The sequence below is a fragment of the Silurus aristotelis genome (assembly GCF_946808225.1).
Source record: "Silurus aristotelis genome assembly, chromosome: 25".
NCBI classification, from domain to species: Eukaryota; Metazoa; Chordata; class Actinopteri; order Siluriformes; family Siluridae; genus Silurus; species Silurus aristotelis.
Genome location: NC_139598.1, coordinates 15,474,607 through 15,495,099, shown reverse-complemented (window position 1 = coordinate 15,495,099; position 20,493 = coordinate 15,474,607). Strand labels below are relative to the sequence as shown.

The 20,493-nt window shown below is 39.5% G+C and overlaps 1 protein-coding gene and 1 long non-coding RNA gene across 3 annotated transcripts in view; both read right to left on the bottom strand.

Moving 5' to 3' along the window:
- LOC310719601 overlaps positions 1–20,493 on the bottom strand; it is a 310,811-nt gene that overhangs the window by 64,959 nt on the left and 225,359 nt on the right. The window lies entirely within an intron of this gene.
- Positions 3,283–19,175, bottom strand: fam110d (family with sequence similarity 110 member D). Of its 2 annotated transcripts, XM_083529467.1 has the most exons (3): positions 18,993–19,175; positions 13,713–13,869; positions 3,283–6,249 (listed from the first exon to the last, which is right to left on the bottom strand). In XM_083529467.1, exon 3 carries the CDS (start codon positions 5,662–5,664, stop codon positions 4,402–4,404), a length of 1,263 nt encoding a protein of 420 aa, XP_083385593.1. In that variant the 5' UTR covers positions 5,665–6,249; positions 13,713–13,869; positions 18,993–19,175; the 3' UTR covers positions 3,283–4,401. The 2 variants fall into 2 exon arrangements, with proteins under 2 accessions (XP_083385593.1, XP_083385592.1); XM_083529466.1 differs by lacking the exon at positions 13,713–13,869.

Sequence of the window (20,493 nt, the reverse complement as noted above, 5' to 3'; positions counted from 1 at the left end):
TCTCAATGATCCTAAGGAAGGTGAGAAATCAGCCCAGAACTAAACAAGAGGAGCTGGTCAATGACCCGAAAAGAGCTGGGACCACCGTTTTCAAGGTTACTGTTGGTAATACACTAAGACGTCATGGTTTGAAATCATGCATGGCACGGAAGGTTCCCCTGCTTAAACCAGCACATGTCCAGGCACGTCTTAAGTTTGCCAATGACCATTTGGATGATCCAGAGGAGTCATGGGAGAAAGTCATGTGGTCAGAGGAGACCAAAAAAGAACTTTTGGGTCATAATTCCACTAAACGTGTTTGAAGGAAGAAGAATGATGAGTACCATCCCAAGAACACCATCCCTACTGTGAAGCATGGGGGTGGTAGCCTCATGCTTTGGGGGTGTTTTTATGCACATGGGACAGAGCGACTGCACTGTATTAAGGGGAGGATGACCGGGGCCATGTATTGCAAGATTTTGGGGAACAACCTCCTTCCCTCAGTTAGAGCATTGAAGATGGGTCGAGGCTGGGTCTTCCAACATGACAATGACCCGAAGCACACAGCCAGGATAACCAAGTAGTGGCTCTGTAAGAAGCATATCAAGGTTCTGGCGTGGCCTAGCCAGTCTCCAGACCTAAACCCAATAGAGAATCTTTGGAGGGAGCTCAAACTCCGTGTTTCTCAGCGACAGGCCAGAAACCTGACTGATCTAAAGAAGATCTGTGTGGAGAAGTGGGCCAAAATCCCTCCTGCAGTGTGTGCAAACCTGGTGAAAAACTACAGGAAACGTTTGACCTCTGTAATTGCAAACAAAGGCTACTGTACCAAATATTAACATTGACTTTCTCAGGTGTTCAAATACTTATTTGCAGCTGTATCATACAAATAAATAGTTAAAAAATCATACATTGTGATTTCTGGATTTTCTTTTTTAGATTATGTCTCTCACAGTGGACATGCACCTACGATGACAATTTCAGACCCCTCCATGATTTCTAAGTGGGAGAACTTGCAAAATAGAAGGGTGTTCAAATACTTATTTTCCTCACTGTATATAAAAGGTTAAATGTGAATTCCCCAGGATGTTTTGGTTCTGTGTGACTCTACATGAATGAAGCTATTCTCAGACCATCTAAAACAAAGATCACTCACAGGTGTGCTGGACTGTGTTGCTTCCTGCGTTTAATTCAGTGGTTGTGTGGCATCACCCTCCACCCTTGACACAAACACACAATCCCAGCACTGTCCTCTTTCCCACTGCAGACTAAATTCAGACAAATCTCAGACAGGAATTCCAACCCACAGTGCACATTTCTCTTTCTTTCTGAAACTGATCTCTGTCTCTCTATCAGAGCCTTTTTCTAAGCATATTTTCCCTTTCCCTGTCTCAATCTGAGTCATCCACATTTCTCTAACAGGCCTGGGTGGCATTGGCATGTTGGATCTGCTGACGCAGAAAAATTAGGCCAGATTTGTCACACTTCACAAACCCGGCTGTGCCCACGGTGCCTTCTCTCTGCCCACAGTCACTCCGAGTTGTCAGGCCGCAGTTTAGTTTACGCTCTGCCATTGGAATATAATGCGACTGCAAATAGCAGTGACTTGTTCAATCCCGGGGCGTTTTCCGAAGTTACTGAACATCTGAGTTTGCATTATTCCCCTCTGATTAACACGCTGTTACTCCTGCTGTGCCAGAAATAGATGCTCGTTGCCGCTGGTTCACTTCGGAAACTAAAGATAGCAACGGGATTCAATGGTAGCGAGTTTACATATAATTAGCTTACAATGTGGCCTGAGTATAAGCCTGAATAATATGAAGGCATACTTTTTGGGTGAATTAATATGCAGATGCAAATTGTATGAAATGTAAATATATATATTTTATTTGTCACTTTTTCGCTTCATTTGTGAAATAAACAGTTGAAAATCATACTGAACACATTAGTATTGAACCTTTTAACAATAAGAACTGGTTTCAATGATGTTCAAGGGAAACTACATACTGTTTAAAAGTATGATGTCTTTCTTGATTATAAAAAGAATAATAAATTGAGGAAAAAAACAACTTTGTGATGGTAAGCATAACCCAGTAACTCACTTTGCATTGAGTTCCATCATTAATTTTTCTATAAGAGCCAATGATGTTGCAAATGCAGTTGATGCATCATCAAACTGAGAAAAAGCAGATGATGTTTGGAGGCATTTACAATTTACACATTTGTTGATAAAAGATAAATTGTAGATGCTTTTCTTTTTCTGATGACTGAAAAGAGTAAAGAGTCAAATCCTATGTCCATTCATATGTAAAGAAGGGAATAAAAATTCTTTATTTTAAGAATAATCCTTTTGAAAATTATGTTATGGCTTGAATTTACACTTTAAAGTATTATGTCTGAGTCCCGATGTGGATTTAGGGAGTGGTAGTATGATGGTGTTTATTACATTAATTACCTAAATTGAAAAGCAGTTCAGCCAAAAATGAATACCTTACTTACCCTGTATGTTGTTGAAAAATCAAAGACGTTTGGTAATTGGTCCTGTGCTAATGTGGTAATCTTGAAGCAAAATTGTCTTTGGTTTCTGGGCTTGATCTGCTCAAGCAGGGCCTTTAACCATCAAGCCCCAGGACAGTTGTCTAGTTGACACCTTGAACAAGGCCTTCTAAATAAACCAGATTCTAAGGAAGCCACATAGGGTGCTTATCCACCAGTTCTGAAGAATTCTCCACATTTTCTAAGCACTTGTTTGCTGAGTGAATGATTTTTTTTTTTCTTCAGGAAATTTGCCCCGTACTGTATGTATGAAAATGGTAGCGCGTTGCTCAATCCAAACCTGTATGCATGTGCTGTCTCGATGCATCACCAGAATAACACTAACTGTCAAAAGGCACAGTGCCTTCATGGAATTATAGGCTGGTGAAACTTGTGGAAAAAATTACCAAAAACAGGATGTTGCACAGCAGTTTTTGATTGTAAGGCTGTTATATTCACACAGCAGATGGAAGAATGAAAAAAAGAAAGGAAATAAAGAGGGGTGTAACTTGACCACCAAGACAAAACAAAGACCTTTCGGCTCCTCTTTGCTGCTTTTAAATGGACGCTGGTGTGTCTGACTCAAGTGCACTACATGCTATGATTTACTAAACAATAACAGGCACTTGAGACTCGGTGAAAAACGAGAAGCATGTCGGGCAGAGACGAGACACATATTAACCCAACCGTGACAGCCAATAGACACAAGTTACAAAAAGTTAGGGTTTATGATATCCTTTGGAAATAAAGATTCAAAAGGCAAAAAGATTCATTAAAAATACAGCTTTATTTTCATTACCTGCATGAATTATAAATCTTTGTACATATATATTCTAAATCTCTTCTGGACAGAAAATAACAACAACTCGGTCTGTAAACATGCAAGACTCGGATCTGAAAACAGCTTAAGCACTTATTTATTTGGGAGTCATGCTACAGGTGAAATGTCAGTTTTTTCTATCTCTGGGGGCTAACTCTTTCTAAACTCACCCTGTGACCCTGAAATCCCACAGTGGACCTCGGATTAATTTTTTACCAACATTTCTATAAATGACCCCAGCCATCTGCCTGACAGGACGAACTGCTTCATTGTGATGAATTGGCCTCATTGGCAATGCAGAATCTGGTCCAGTATCGTGAGTGTGGTCATAAGGTCAGTTCCATTACTGATGCTAATTAATCAAATTTAGCTCAAATAGATAACTTTAAAAAAGTTTTATGCTTTCAAATGTGATTGTTATAGCAATTTCTAAATAATTAGAAACTAGGAGCAAACTAGTTAACTGAGACAAAGTTCAATTAGGGATATTTCTTTGGCATAAATTGCTGTCTAAGGTTGCACAAACTAAAATAAGGGTCACCACACACACACAGACACACACCAGCCCAACCCCTAAATTCAGTGCATTAGTGCATCAACACAGGTCTGTCGCCTGTTTGTTCCAACGCCTGCGTTTAATTGGGGAAAAAACAATACAAACTAGAGGTATGCACGGTTCACTTCATACTCACAAATAAGATCCCCGGTACAGGGAGAGCTTAGTGGTTTTCCATTTGTAGTTATTCATCTATTGAGATGTACTTGAGCACTCAACACTGTTGTTGTCCAACAGCAAAAATAAACAGAACTAAAATGAACTAGTATAACATTTACAGAAAGAATGGGGCCACTGCCGAATAGGAAAAATGAGATCACCAAAATTACAGACAGGAAAATGAAAACAAAGTCTTATTGTTCCAGCTCTATTCCCAAACAAATGTTAGAAAAAGATGTGCCATTAATCATTCTGTGCTCACAGACGCAAATAGTCCGAACAAAATAAATATAGTAGTAACAGCCAATATAACACTCAGTCCAAGAGTCTTGAGGTTTGTTGTGTTTTGTGGCTACACAGTTGACTCCTTGGGACCTTTAGGTCCCTCCCTCACTGCGTTTTTACAGCCATAAAGCCACTTTATCACACGGGCATTTCTCTCGATGATTGACACAGCTGAGGGTACCTGCTCGGATAATTCCTCCTGGAAGAGCCCCTCTCCAGAGTGGCGAGAAAACTCGCTGGGTTCAGAAGCACCTTCTAGTCCCCCAACACTCCTCAGAACCAGTGAGAGAGTGTCAACCGAACTGGCACCTGATGGGAAGTTCTCTGGCCCAAGCCGATCCACCAGGTCCCAGTCAAGACCACAGAAGTCAAAAAAACGCTCTTGTTCAGACAATGCCAGGGATGAGCAAAGTCGAAGATCTGATTTCGAGCGCTGGAGTGGCATCACCGGCTTCCAAGGGTCCATATCATTCTCGTTCCAATTCTCCAGACGATTTCTTACAGTGTTTGCCATTCCGAGGGAAATGCAGTGCTCCTGGAAGCTGCTATTACCATTGTTTGACTCAGTCCTACTGGAGCTCCTTGTCCTGTTCCCACCATCTACTGTGTCCCGGTCAATAGACCATGACATGCGTGAGTCTTCATCCCGTGATGAAGATTTCTCCTCACTGATTGTTAACTTGTCATCATTCCTGCTATTCTTTTCTCTTATAGAACCTTGAAAGAGCCGGCGTACAAAGCTGTACCCCTTTGTCTCTGCCTCCGCATTTCCATCGCCATTTCCCATTGGACTCTTACATTCTTTTTTCTGCCTATAGATGACCAGGGAGTCGGGCCGCAGCATGCGCTTTCCAATGCTCCGTCTCATCATGGGGGCACTGTGAGGTGCCACCAACGGGGTGCCATTTGGGCTCCGTAGTGTTGGCAGAGGTGTCCGAAAGGAATTGTTTTGGTTTCGCTTCTCTACATCAAGATACAGAGCTCTGAGGTTTTCCTTCCTGGAATCGTCCTCATTGTTGTTGCGGGGTGAGAGAGGGCATGGACTCAGCGTTGGGTGCCGACTTAGAAGAGGCGTTGAGGGCGTTGGTGCAGTAAAGTTGCGCCGTGATGGGGGTGGAGGTGTCGCACAAGGTACTAATACAGGTTCTTGCTTGGTGTTGATGACCTGCTGGCTCTTGACATATTTGGCCTTGTCCGCCTCTAGCCGCTCCACAGCACTGACAGAGTGACCCCGAATTCCACTGTCTATTTGTCGGCGCAGGTATTCTGGGCCCTTGTTAAGAAGACGCAGGGGCGAGGGTGAGCCAACTGGTGTTAAAGGCTTCATCATTTATCTCCACAGAGGAGTCCAGTGCAAGTGTCCCTATGTGATGGTCACTTATTTGCTCAAAGGCTAGGATAATCCTGAGCAAGAATTTCTGTTCCGATTCCAACGACCACCAGAACTTCTAAATGTAAATATCAAGCATATCCATCAGATTCTGATTTCAGCAGCTTTAGCTAAAGTTAGCTATAAGTAGATGGGACACTTTTGGAACAAGAACAAATTTATCTATATGCAGTATTTATACAGTCAATGGGAAGGGAACTTTTCTCCAACTGCAGTCCCAAATGAGATGTTCCCCTTACCACAAAGAAGCAGAAATAGAAGTCCCAATATGCCTTTAACTCCAAATATGTATTTTCCTTCTCCTCCCCTCCACCAGTCTGCTGTTTCAGACTCCTCCAATCTTAAAGTTTACTTTTGAAAAGGTCATCAAGGAGGAAACACAATGCACTTGACTGTTTGCTTTTTGATAGCTGTCTTTGCTTCTTAGGGCTTAGACTTTTGTCCTCCAGATCTTGCTCTGACTGGCACTCAGGCACTTTGATGTTCGGATGCGTTACCTCTTTTTCTTTCAAACGAAGCTGGAACCTGTAAAAAACAAAATGTAGAAAAAACAAGAACCTGGTCAGATGGTGGAACTTTTTTCGAGAAAATTTGGCATGGAATCAGTTGCCTGTGGTTTTATATGTGTATTGGCAGACAAAGAAACAGCGTATTTAGTGAACCCAGACCTAGAGATCTTTCCTAAATGAGCCATGCTTGCAAATTAAACAACTTTTAAGTATCACTTTAAATCGAAATTCCTGGTGAGGCTAACATAATTTTAGATTTTTAAGATGAAAAATTTATCCTGGACTCTAGGCATGTAATTTATGTTAAAGAAAATGCCTACCTCACCACAAAAAACAAACAGGTGACTAGCATGTGTCTAGTCTCATATCTACTCTTATATCTCATAAATTTTCTAATGTGGAATTAGTCCAGACTTGTGGCCCTCCGAGGAGCCAAAACCAAACAGCACAATTCAAAACATGACACATCAAAGTGCTATTTTAGTGTATCCTCTTCTGTCATATGGAGAGCTGTTACAACAACAGCAAGAAGAAAAAACATATATAGTCCACAGGGCCGGAAAGAGCTGGCTGGCCAGTTAAAAGTAACAAGTGCGGAAATTATCTGACTTCCCAGTCCTGTTGTTTGAAGCACTCGTAGTAAAACAATATGTATAACACACAGTTGGTCTTGCCCTGACACTAAAACCCAGAACCTTTGCCTTTGCATATCACTATATTGCAGAAGAAACTCCAGTCAGTCATTAAAAATGGGGTCCTCATGCACTTGGTTTATGACTATAAAGACTGTCTATCTTTCATATTATACACCAGGCCTTCATTCCCAAATCCTCCTCCACAGCCTCCTGTAATAAATCAGCCCAAAGCGAGGACTGTGTCGTTCCCAGATGTCAGGGAGGTTGGGAAAGCAGCTATTGTTTGGGAAAGAATTTAGAACAGGTGTGGAACAAAAACAGAAGCCTGGATTAAAACAGGGGAGATGTTAAGGAAAAACCAGGGTTGAGAAGTATACTACTATATCACAGACTCTATAATAAAGTTTCATTTTTAACTGTACAAATAAGTCCACATTTTTTATTCTGCTTCACTATTTTAAAGCAACGAGGTTCAAAAACACGTTTAACTTTTAAAACTAGTTGACAAACGTTATAACATAACATATAGCACAGATTTTTTTAAAGTAGCATAGCAGCTGTTTAGGTGCAATAACCAATTAATAGTGTAGCGAAACAAAAATTTAAAAATAAAATACAAAAAATGACACTAGAAATACTTTCACTCAGGATTAAATCAGCAAAAGTCAAAAAAATATTTAAAGCTAGCAGAAACTAATGTAATCATATTTGCACCTTGCTAGCAAGCGCCTGCTAACCTTTACTCATTATTAGCGCTTTAACTCCCAAGGGTTAAGTATTCTTTTAACACTAATGAAGCAAATTAAGGCTGTTCACCTTTCCCTGTGATCTTGCCACTGAGACCATCTGGAAAATTCCAGCAGGCCCTTTCCTTTACTCAGCAAGGTACTCTCTCTCTCTCTCTCTCTCTCTCTCTCTCTCTCTCTCTCTCTCTCTCTCTTCTCTCTCTCTCTCTCTTTCTTAGGGGCTTGTAATTAACCCCCACAGTTCCTTCTCATCTAGCTTTAATGTCTGTGTTTCCATGCTTCCAACCGGAACTCGAGAAGAAGCCTGGATGCCTGCAGGGAAGTCTGGACAAGGAGCTACACATGGTTAAAAAGAAACCAGATGTGCAGTGTCATGTTGTACCAGTCTTGCAGACCGATCTGGGGACCATCATGGTCATGGGAACCAAGACTTAACCCAGAAGTGAGAGGTGCAGCAATATTCTTTAAAAAATATTGAGCTGATTAACAAATTACCAAACACCATTCTAACCAGTACATAATTATACAAACAATTAAACCGAGTGCAGCTAAGCAATCCAAAGTAAATCTGAATCAAGGAAAGAATATGGTATATACCTTCTTGATAAAGTTAATTTGGCCAAATGAAGTTGAAGAACTTGCATAGAACTGATGGTCTTCTCTGGTCTCTCAGAAACATCTGCCTTGTCCCACTGCTTGGCTTGGATTTTTATCCAGACCCTCTATGACAATGACCCCATTAGCATGATTAGATTAATGATACCCTGCCTTCCCCACAGTCTTAATTTTGTACTGGCAATATTGCAATGAACAGGTGATGCAATCAATTAGATCATCTATTAATAGTCTATTATGAATGTTTGCTTTGGTGAGGCGTTAATGGGCCATGTGAGCCAAGCCAATCCTGATACGGAACAAGATCCAGGGCAAATCAAGGAAAACAACCCTTGCATTATTGATAGATCTACACAATAGACTCCTCTGGCCCTCAAGATAAGGGAGAAGTCTGGGTGCCTCATTAGGACAAGGTATAAGAACCAAACATGATAATAAATGTCAGGCCAGGGAAACGTTCCTGTCAAGACAAAGCCAGAGGTGACGTAAATCCTCCGCACCATTGTGTGCCATTAAGCTGTTGATATATTGAAGTCTGGCTCATGGGAAGGTCACAGGGAGCTCTTTAAATCCAATGCAAACCCCCTCTTCTCAAGCGGAGTCCACTTAACTGACTGAATGCACCTTTGCTTTTGTTATTCAGCAGTGACTAATGCTTAGCAGAGCTCTAGGGGGGCAGCTAAAGAAGACACCAGAGAAGAGAAGTGTTTAATAGAGGCAGTTTGGGGTCCAGCATTGGGCTTTGAGCAGATTTTTAACCTGCATTGTTCCAAGTGTGAAGTGCCATAACCTAGTTGCTTTTAGACAAAAGGCCACCTCTGAGTCAGCGGCATGCTCGTGCAATTTTTTTTGTAGCCGATACACACCAACCTCTTGTGAATGAATAAATCGTGACTAGAACCCATAATCTTATCAAACTCTTGCTCCCAAGAAAAATAACAGGCTGAGATAAGGATATATCTGTGTATTAGAACAGCCAGATAAAGTTTGTATTTATCTACAAAATAGCATTTTTGGTTTTATACTGCATTCGTGCTCTGAACTATTATGTCACACTTATTGCTAACGGACAATGTGTCACATAGTATTGCAGTATTTTAAAAATAGGTAGGAAACTCAGGCAAATTCTAATCTAACAGTGCTTTTGACAGAAATACTTGCTTAAAGAAGGTTGTTTCATTTTTTCCAGGTAAACAGTACAGAGGTAATTTTAATCCAGATACGTGGGATTCAAGCTACATGCTAAGCTCCCGACCTACTGCTTTATGATCGATGAGTGACATAATAAGGCCTCAAACTAAAATTTGAGAAAAGTTATATGTGACTCTTTTGTATGAATATAGAAGATTTGGTCTAAGGGTTTTCATGCTATAGAGAATGTTGTTCATTCAGTTAATTATAACCTTACTTCATTATTATTTAGCTGTTGATGGTAAAAAAAAAAAAGAACATGTCACAGAATCTTAGAATCTTTTATAACCTCCTTAATTTGTTTATCTGTTATATCCTGGGCAGGGCCACAGTGTATCTGGAGCTTATAGAGTGTTTAATGAATGTATTCTGAACCTTAAGCCTTGACTACAAAGGCTATTACAGACGAACTGCATCAGCCAAAAAAAAATAATAATGCGAAGTATCTGCATTTGGGAAAAACAAGGTCCATGTTTTGTTCAAGTCTACCAATTTTCGTTCATTCAACTACATATGATATATATTTTTTTTATTAATTTGTAATTTAATGTTTGAAAGAAGGATAGACTCTTTAGCCAAATAAAGCTATTTAAGCAACCCTTGGTCATATGTCACTCGAATAGATGATGGGTCTTAAATGGATAGGATCAAGTACCCAGATTACAGGATTAGCACTAGATATCCAGAAGCACTGTACCAAGGTCAAGTGTCAATTTATAACATGAGATACTAATGTTTTCTAGCCAAGTGAGCCCAATTCAAATAATACACTTCTATAATCTGTTAAAATCCTATAAAGATCTGATGACTCGGTAGATCTGATTATGTGTTTATATTGTACGTTATAGCCTTTTGTGCAGCAAAAAAACAATATAACATTCATAAACAGTCTGTTTTATAGCCTCTGAAATGGCATACTGGAGACTGAGTAAACTTTGATTTGACGTCATGGTTTAACAGAAGATATCTGATCTATCTGCTATAAATGGACATTCGGTGCAACCCAGATGAGGATGGGTTCCCTCTTGAGTCTGGTTCCTCTCAAGGTTTCTTCCTTATGTCATCTGGGGGAGCTTTTCCTTGCCACAGTCGCCACCGGCTCGCTCATGAGGGACAAACTTACTTATAAAGAACATATTCACTTTTAATCACCACATTTTCTGTGGAAAGCTGCTTTTAGACAATGTTTATTGTTAAAAGCGCTATACAAATAAAAATGAATTGAATTGATCTACATTTAATCTAAGTGTCCTTTAATTGTTTCTGAGTAGAGCAGTTCAAACTGCACTTGTATTTACAGCATTTGCTCTGTTAATTGGTAGAAATACACACAAAAAAAACCAAAAGCTGCTTTCTGCATATCTCCTCAAGATAGGCGTTGTCCTTAAACACTCCAAGGCCAAACACCATGTCACTTTTCCCACCTCCACTTCTCCACCAATAACACGTCGCATACGTTTCTCTGAAGGCAGCAAGAAGCCAAGAGGTATTTTCACAGCACTCACTAACTGTTAGTATGATGTGTCAGCCATGCGTTAAGGTCACAGCAGTGCAACCCAAGTTTTCTATTAACATCAAGGGAACAAACAAGTACTAATGTTGAGTAGGTATGGGTTCATGGATAACTGTATTACAGCTACAGTCATTTCACATCTCAATAGGAAAGCATTAATTGCACCACATGACTCTCATACTTGTGTTGTATTTCTGTGCAGTTAGATCCAGAAGCTCGTAGCCTTTCTTTCATTTGACAGCACGCAAAACACACAACAAGTCATGAAACTGTCTCTCATTCTTTTACTTCCTGCTTTTTACGTAAGAGCAATGATTATCAGCCACATTAGCCTGCATGCACTGGAAACTAGAGCATATTTGATCATGTTTGTTTCCTGCCTCTCTGCCCTACTTAGTGATTTTCTCTTTAAGGCAAATGCAATATGGTGCAATATCTGTCTGGACGCATTAGGTCTGGGCTATTGGATGTAGGGTAGAAGATCCGGGTGGAACTTAGCGACTCAGAGTAGACATTGTGGCAACATAGCAGCCTCAATTACTCAGCGCTTACCCACCCTGTATTGGAGAGTCTCAAAAGACTCAAAGGACCTTTTCACACCTGGTTATAAACAAGAGCCAGCACCCACCAATTAGCACAGGTTCATTACCATAATGCAAATAGCACAGTTGTTGAATTTTCATCAGCCCGAGTTTGCATTTCTGGTTGTTATCGTTATGGGTCATTTATTAATAATTGTATTAATTATACACTCATAGTTGACGCAAAGCCTTAAATCTGTGGTTTGATTGACATTGATCTGTGAATATGTGGTTTGATTCACATGGACTGTCCCCCCACACACAGACACACTTCCACTACGGCCGCCATTATTCCCTTGAGTAATGCAATTACCACTAACTTGCTTAAGGCTGAGTGTCTCTGTGGACTGGATAACATATGCTACCTTGGGCCACGTCCACACTCATATGAGTTTTATTCCCACTAGACACGTCTCACCATAATAACGAGCCACTCAAATGTACGCTTTGCCCAAGATCTGTCTCTTCTTCATCTTGAGTTTTTTGCTTCAGATCCTCAGCTGAACCTGCTGCCTGTCCAATTTCATTACCCACTAGTCATGACATGAGTCATAAACAGGCCCCCAGTGCTTCTGAAATAGGGCCTTCGCTTTCTATCTCCTCCCATCCATTACAAGGAAACGACTTTCAATTTCCAGGGCTGACAGAGACAAAGATTTGTCATGTGAGCCATTCACATCACCTTGCCTGTGATCAGAACTGGCAGGTCTGTGGCATCAAGCAGAGCTTACGTGGACAATTAAGAGAACGTGACACGACATGCGAGCTGAATTCAGAGCTGCGGCTAAACCACTGGGAATTGTGGTGAATTGATTATTTATAATAAGGATAGTTAATAAATTATGATTGTTGTATATTATGGATGTTGGAATGAAAAGGAAATTCGATGAAAGGGGAAAAAAATTTTGACGCCTCACAATCTAATTTTGTTTTACTGAATATAATATACTGTATGTACATTTTTCCTCTGCATCTAATTTCACATATAATCCAAATATAATATCATGTACACACCTTAGAAAACCCCAACCCCACCAATACAACCACCACTAACATTCCACCATGTTCTCTTACCAACCCACCGACATCTCCATAACAAACAACAAACATAAAGATTACACAAACCTAACCAGACAAAGAAACCAACATAAACCAGACATCAATCCTTACATACTCTCAGATGGACACCATTGGAGAAATCCTCAAATTTTGGTCAAAAAATGTTGATTAATTATCTGTAACACCTAACATTTCTGTTATAATTGTATTTCCCATTAACAGGTGATGCTCAGTACAAATGGAAAGATTTTCACATCATGTTCACAACAGCTGTGCTGTGTACAAAGACACACACCACCACTCTCAAAGACCCTCGAAACTTTTACCTGTAGAGCTGCAGGAAGCTGATGTCACTAGGATAAGCCCGGACCCCTTTCTACCCTCTAATTAGAAACAGGTGTAAGTAGGGGGCTTTATGACAGCCCCATGGTTACAGACGTTGTCTCTACAAATAAGGAGCAGACCTGATTGCGGGAAACGACTGTTTACAAGATGGAGCTTGTCGAGAAGAAAAAGGAAGGCGAAGCGAAGATCTACATGTTTCTAAAGTTCACGAAAAAAAAAAGAAAGGAAAAAAAACAACAAAAACAGCTGGTGCTTTGTGTGCTTTGGCCATACGAAATGTTTGTGGGCTTTGAGTTTTCCTTGTACTTCAGACTGATGTGGTCAGCGGTCAGGTCGAGTCGGAGAGCTACGAGAAGTGTTAAAGAAAGATGGTCTTTTTTGTAAAGAACTGGGGACGAAGAGACTCAGCAGACACGTGGCTTAGGAATGAAATGTTCGGTCACCTTAGGACTTGTGACATTCGATGGGGAGTGATGCAGGCAGGCAGGCAGTCTGAGCTAGGAGGGATCAAACTTGCTGAGAAAAATGCTAATGCGGCTCATAAAGAATGCAAAAGCATTCTATTACCGAAGGTCAGCTCAGGCCTTTGTGACAGTTTGAGAGCATGTAGCGACATATATTCCCACAATTCTTCTCCAGCAGGACTGCTGCCATCACCAACAAAAATGCGAACGTGACAATAGCAGTTAAAGCAGCGAATTTATGAGTTTTTTGAGCACAAAACAAAAGTCTAAAATGCAAATGATGAGAATGGAGAGGAAACTAAAAAAAAAGCCCAAGCACCGTCTACGCACATCTGTATTTTGGTTAACAAGACAAGTCGGATAGAGAGCGTCTGCCTGTGCTGCACCTCTTGCTGTCTCAATGATGTCACGCTTGCTGTCAACACTTCAGACGGAGGAAATGACTTGGCAGAACTCCGCTTGAGCTGCCGGCCTTCTCCTCCCTTTACTACAGAGTTAAAAACAAGTATTCGCATATGCTTAATTAGACTCATCTGAAGAGGTTTACGTGCCTCATAAAAAGAGCGTGTTTAAGTCGTTTTGTGGTTATAATTTGGACGAGACACATGTAAAAAAAAAAAAACAACAACAAAAAAACACCTTTACTGTTTAAACATTAAACAGGGCGAATGATTTATTGTTCAGATCGGTAGTTTACTCTTCACCTGGGGAGTCTGGACAAATATAATACAGAAATATAGTATAATTCCATGCAAGCTCAAAGAAATACCACATTACATTAGTTACATTAACACAGTTAACATGAAGGTACTAATTTATTAACGAAGGTACATGAAGGTACACCTGGGGGAGGTAGTAATTCATTGTTGACATTGTCCTTCTGCTCAGAAGGTTGTGAGTTCAAATCCCAACTCCACCAAGCTGCCACAGCTGTGCCCCTAAGCAAGTCTGCCAAATGTCTACTAATTAAATAAGCATGCTAACATTTATTTATATATTGTGTGGCTTATTTAATAATCTGTAAAGGAATAATCTATTATTTGTTTTTCGTTTTTTTTTATTTCTTTGAGTTGCAAGAAACACTTGCGAACCTCAAAGCTGAAGCAGACATTTTCATGTTCGTACAAAGAGACAAGATTTGAGGCATTGATTCAAATTTGGGTACATAGATTACTCACATTTTGTTTTGTTTTAGTTTCAGCCCATCAACCTATTTCATGTCAAGGCTTTTAATTTAACACTGGTGTATCATTTCCTGGCTATCACACACCACAGGCGTATTCTAGCCTACGGAGCTAGAACAGAGAAATTCCTGATCGCCTGATCATCATCATCAACTTTTATCTGCTCCATGTTCTATATGGTGGTTGTTCAGACTGGATACATCCATTAGGTAACACAATTTGAAATTCTTTTGTGTTAATATATTAATATGATATAAGGTCCAGTGACCAGCGTGACAGTAGTAATGGCTACTTTTCACTTAAGTACATGTCAGAGCCCATATTTATTAAACTTGAGTAAAAAAGTGTAGTCAGAACTTCAGCTTTTACCAGAGTCTTTTAAAACATGACTATCTATACTTCTACTCGAGTGAAAAATGTGTGTACTTTTGCCTACTCTGACCTGGTTGGAATGACAGTGAAAGACTACTTCACTTGACTAACACAGTAAATAACCTTAAATTAAAACTCTTCACTGTCTGCAAACGAATACTTGATAGAAGTTTTAGAGCAAGTTGTTTTTGCAAGTGAAGATACACAAAGATAACACTGGCTAATGTTTATCCTGGATGAGTGATAGCGGATAATATACCCGCATGAAGGGGAACTCTTTACTGGTTCGAGGACAGGTGAAATTCTTCAGTTTGGTCTACGTATCAGATTGTTTGGACTAAATGCGATTAACTTACACTTTTGCCCTTCAGGTAACTCGGTTCCACCAAAAGCCTGACACGAAGAGTTGAGGAACTCTCTCTGAAAATAGTTTGGTTTAAGAATGAAACTTTCTGTTATAGGAAATGGTGGTGTGATACAACCTGACACGGAGCTACTCGACCCACCTTGTTGTTAACTGTTTTTATAATCACAGCATGTTCTGAAGTGATTTATTAAGCTTACAGCAAAACAATTTGGAGACCATTATAAGTGTAAATGTATGATGGAATGACTTTTAAGCTGTTTATAATTACATTTATATCTGATTTATACCCACAAAAACAAGCCAATTAAAAGTTCCTTTATCAGCAGCTATAAATTGTTTGTTCCATCACTATCCTCTCTTTTAAGGCAATAAGATAAAAGTATGTGGAAGGTCGGTAGTTAAGGCTCAAAAGTTTGAAGGTTCGAGCCCCAGTATCGCCAAGCTGGGCTCTCTTGGGCCCTTGGGGAAGGCCCTTAACCCGCTGTGTTTCAGAGGTGCTGTATCATGGCTGACACTCGGCCTGGCCCCCAGTTCCTAACATCGCTGGGATATGTGATTAAAGAATTTCAAGTGACAAGTATAAAACACCTTTTCATTCTTCTGAAGATTTTCCTTCGGTGGAAAACTTTGTACCAAACTGCAGACCTCTTCCATAAATGTTTTCCCATAAAAAAGCCTACCAATAATGAAAGAGATGGGCATCTCATAACAACATTCAACAAAGGTCCCAAAATTTCTTAATCTGTGGTAGACGTTATTTTGATATCACAGTTTAACTATAAAATAATGTTCTACACTGTTCCACATTCCAATATTATAACATAAGCATTATAGTACAGAAAGACCTCTTCTTAGTATTTTGACATAATAGTAATGTAATTCACTGGTGATTGTATGGTAGGTTTGCTGTATCAAAGACACGTTTTTGATCCGGGAATTCTTTTTTTTCCAAAATGCCTTTCTTTTTTTTTTCCAAATAAAGGCATGCAATTATTCTGATATGAAAATGTAATATCCTAGCACACTGCTTTAAAGTAGAGCTTTTTCCTTCTGTCCAGGATATGATCTGCTGCATGCCTGCTGAAGAATGATGTGCGTGTCTTTTTTCAGTCTGCTGGCATTCGTTCCACTATCAACTCTTTAGCGCTTAAGCTTAAAGGTTCCTAAATCCCAGCTTTCAACTCGGTGTTTAAATACAGAGGGTTCGGTAAACTATATGTAAACTTGTACACTTTGGGCAGAAATGTAATCTGTGGCATGTGCAGCCATATTTTATAACGTCTTAAATCGTTCATGGATGAAAAATGTGTAGGATGCCAGGGAGTGCTTTAGTATGAGTGGAAAGTTCAGAAAGATGGAGAGAAAAATCAGAATACAGCAGATGATGTGTTTAAACTATCTCTTTCTTTTTTAATCGATGACTGCTGGTCCTCGAAAGTCCTTATTCGAGAGTCCTTACACGTATAGAGTTTTATTAGTAGCAATGATCCCAAAGCATTCTCATTGTAGCTCCAGATCCCTACTGAGTAATCCAGAGGTGACCTGGTTAGTGAGAACCTGACCAAAAATAACCAAGTGTTTTGAAAAGGTGTTCAGTATGAGCAGACTTTATAATTACAGCAGCATTTTCGAGGTCATAAGCAACTTATACAGTGAATGGAGACCCATTATATCAGGTGGTATCAAAACGTTTCGAGACAAATGTTTGTAAGTGTTTCTAAACCATGTTTGTTACCACTTCTGCGAAGTCAGAACAAAGAGCAAATGTGAAATTCTGTGTGAAACTTGGCAAATCAGCCACAGAGACGTTCGACATACGGCGATGCCACAACGAGTCGTTTGAGGTGTATTGAGTGGCAACGCACGCTTTAAGAATGAAAGAACATTCCTGGAAGATGTAGAGAGATCAGGAAGACCTTCGACGAGCTCAAACCCCAAAAATTTTCATTAAATTCATCAAATTGTTCATTATGATCAAAAAACAATCGACAAAGTTTGTCGTTTTGACACCATTACGGAGATCCGGCGCGAATCACAGAAGGTACATGACACGTTTCAAAAAGAAGACTTCCAGGACACGTTATAGAAGTGGCAGGAACGCTGGGAGCGCTGTGCAATGGGACTGTTTTGAAGGTGATAGTATGTAAACGTAGATAAATACAGTGCTGATCTCCAAAATTTTTGCTACCACCTCGTAAGTTACAGCAACCAGTGAGCTTGTACTTGTGCTCCATTGTGACCCAGTCATTAACATGACCTGAGGAATTTTTCCCATTAAAATGATTACATTAGTGATCAAATTTATCACATTATCATTTCTCACAATCAAATCAAAAGTTATGTACGAATTCATCAGGTTGTCTACATGATCAGCAATGGTTTATCCTAAACTATATCAGCACAACACATAACACCATTCAGTCCATCATTCAAATCAGTATTTAACGATCACTTAATCCACTCTTCAAATCACGGAAGAAAGCTCTCCACACAGATAACCATCAAAAACAATGTTCCATCGCATACATGTAGAACTGAAGATCACATCCAGCTCTAGAAAAATCCCTTACAAACCGCTCTGGTGTGAGACTCTGAGTTTCAGCCTCACTGGTCCCCACATGAAGAAACCACAATGTTCAAAACATTCCTTTCTTCTTTATTAATCTCACTGCTTCTTATCTCTCGGATCTTCCGTACCAGTCTGCCCATACCCTCAGATCCTCCACTTATTTACTATTCCTCCTAAAGTCTGTAGCTCTAGGCACCATGCTTTCTCTAGAGGCTCCTCGAATCTGGAACTCTTCTCTCCTCAGAGTCAAGCAACTTCCATCTGGCTCCATCCTCAGACATAATTCCTCTTCAGGCCTCATCAACCCACCACTCGCTGCATTTATTGCATTTATTATTTATGCTTTGTCTATTTAGTACTATATAATCTATATACCAGCTATTTTCAAATTGAACGCTTTTGTGTTTGTCATTTTGGCTACAGTTTCTTCTAACAGCTCAATAAAACATCAGTCACAGATGACCAATAAGTAAACATTTGTGTGACCGATAAGTAGCACGTACTGAATCAAATCGTCCTGATCAGGCTGTAAACGTTGAGATGTTTTTTTTTTTTTTCACTTTAATCTTATCACAATCGCCTATTCTTAGAATCATTTAGGAAAAATAATTTACAAGAAATGCCATATTGCATGATCCCTTAAATAAAACAAACCTTTGCTTTCTTTTACATTAAATCTTATTTATTGAACAAGTCTCAATTCTTTATGTGCAAAAATATGAAGACACTATTTAATATATATATATATATAGTGTATTCTATATTATTCTATATTCTATATTAATGCAATCGCAATTGCAAAGTATTACTTACCCCCACACACTCACTCACTCACACACACACACACACACACACACACACACACACACCTCAACCTACAAGTTTCCACGCAGCCACATGTTCCATTAACACCCACATCCTTAAAAACCTGTATTTAATTCATTGATGTTGTTTGACAGACATGAGGGGTTCTGGCTCATGCACTTCCCTAAAATCCAATCTAATTCATAAGAATATCTGAATTGATCACAAATAAAATAAATTAATCCGGCTGATTTATTCTTATTTCTTTCTAACTCAAAAAATTATAAGAAACAGATCAGAAATCAAATTCTCACCTTATATTTCCTTGCTTTCCTTATTCCTTTAGAAATTATGTCTCTTTTCCAGACAAAAATTTTTAATAAATAAACAAATAAACAACTGACAGCAGTGAGCACTGAGCTAATGTTCCTCCGCAGCGCGCGCTGAGCAGACAAACTTCACACTGCGACGTTCGCTCTGAGCGCGCGCCCGACTGTAGCGGGGTTGGCGCGCGCATGCGCAGTGAAGCGCTCACCGCTGCGAAACGGGACCGTCCCACCGCCACGGGGGGAGGAGGATGGGGGGAGGAGGCAGGTAGAACATTTTTCAGTTTCCTTTTTGTAAAATATCACAAATCCCATTTCTCTCAAACTGTACATGGAGTAATTATGTTAGGGTTTGTGTTTCCATACACAAATCCACACTGAGACAAAAACAATTACAACAACAACAAATGACTATAATTAAGTATGATAACTTATTGTTTATTTGATCTAATTTCACCAAATTTTACAGAAATATATAGATGACAAACATAAATTAGTCCCTATAAGTTTATATAATGGCCGAGCCAGTGGGGAAAGTGGGAAGGAAAAACTCCTCAAGAAGGTATCAGGAAGAAACCTGGAGAAGAACCAGACTTGGAGGGTGACATCATATGACCATTCATTAGAGTTCATTGTAGAGGCTTTCAACTGTTATTATTGTTTATTCATTTTACTTAATTTGACTTATTAAGACATCAAGGGTGCAATTGTAGATTTACAATGGTGACCTTTGTCATACTGTTCCAGGATCTATATGGTCTATTTTTTGTCTGTGGCAGACTAAGAAATCCCATCTAATAGGCACATTTTTATATTATAGTTTTTAAAACCTTACCTTCTATTATGTGAACAGAAATCTGTTCCTGAAGAAAAAAGTCAACAAAGAGGTTACTCATTATCTTTCCTTCATATGTCTGCTCTTCGTCAGTGTAGAAATGGTTGCAGGTTCACTCTGTTCGGAAAAGGTATTTTTGTTTAGCAATTATTTTTCCTATCAATCTTTTCATTTGGTTATTAAGACATTTTCAAAACTCGCTATAACAATCTGACTGTTAATCAATTATTACTAATGCCAGACTCTTTATCATTACAGCATGTTTTTTAATATGGACAGTGGTTATGACATTGGACTTCCAGCTGCTAAGCTTCTGCTCCTGAGCCCTTGAGCAGTCGCTCTGTATAAGCCCGTCTACCAAATGGCATAAATATAAATATATTTTTCAGATCTGGATCTTTGACTGTGAATGCAAAAGAATAGACAATTATTGGGGCCTAATGCATTTACATTAATGGTATTTGGCAGGCAACTTTATCCTTTTATGATTTACAATGATCTAAGTTATACACGCAAGCAGCTAAGAGGTTAAGGGCCTTGCTCAGGGGCCCAGAAACAGGGACTTAGTGGTAGCGTATTAGTTAAGATGTTGAACTTCTAATTGGAAGGTTGTGAGTTTAAATCCCAGCAACATCAAATAGCCTGTGCTGGGTC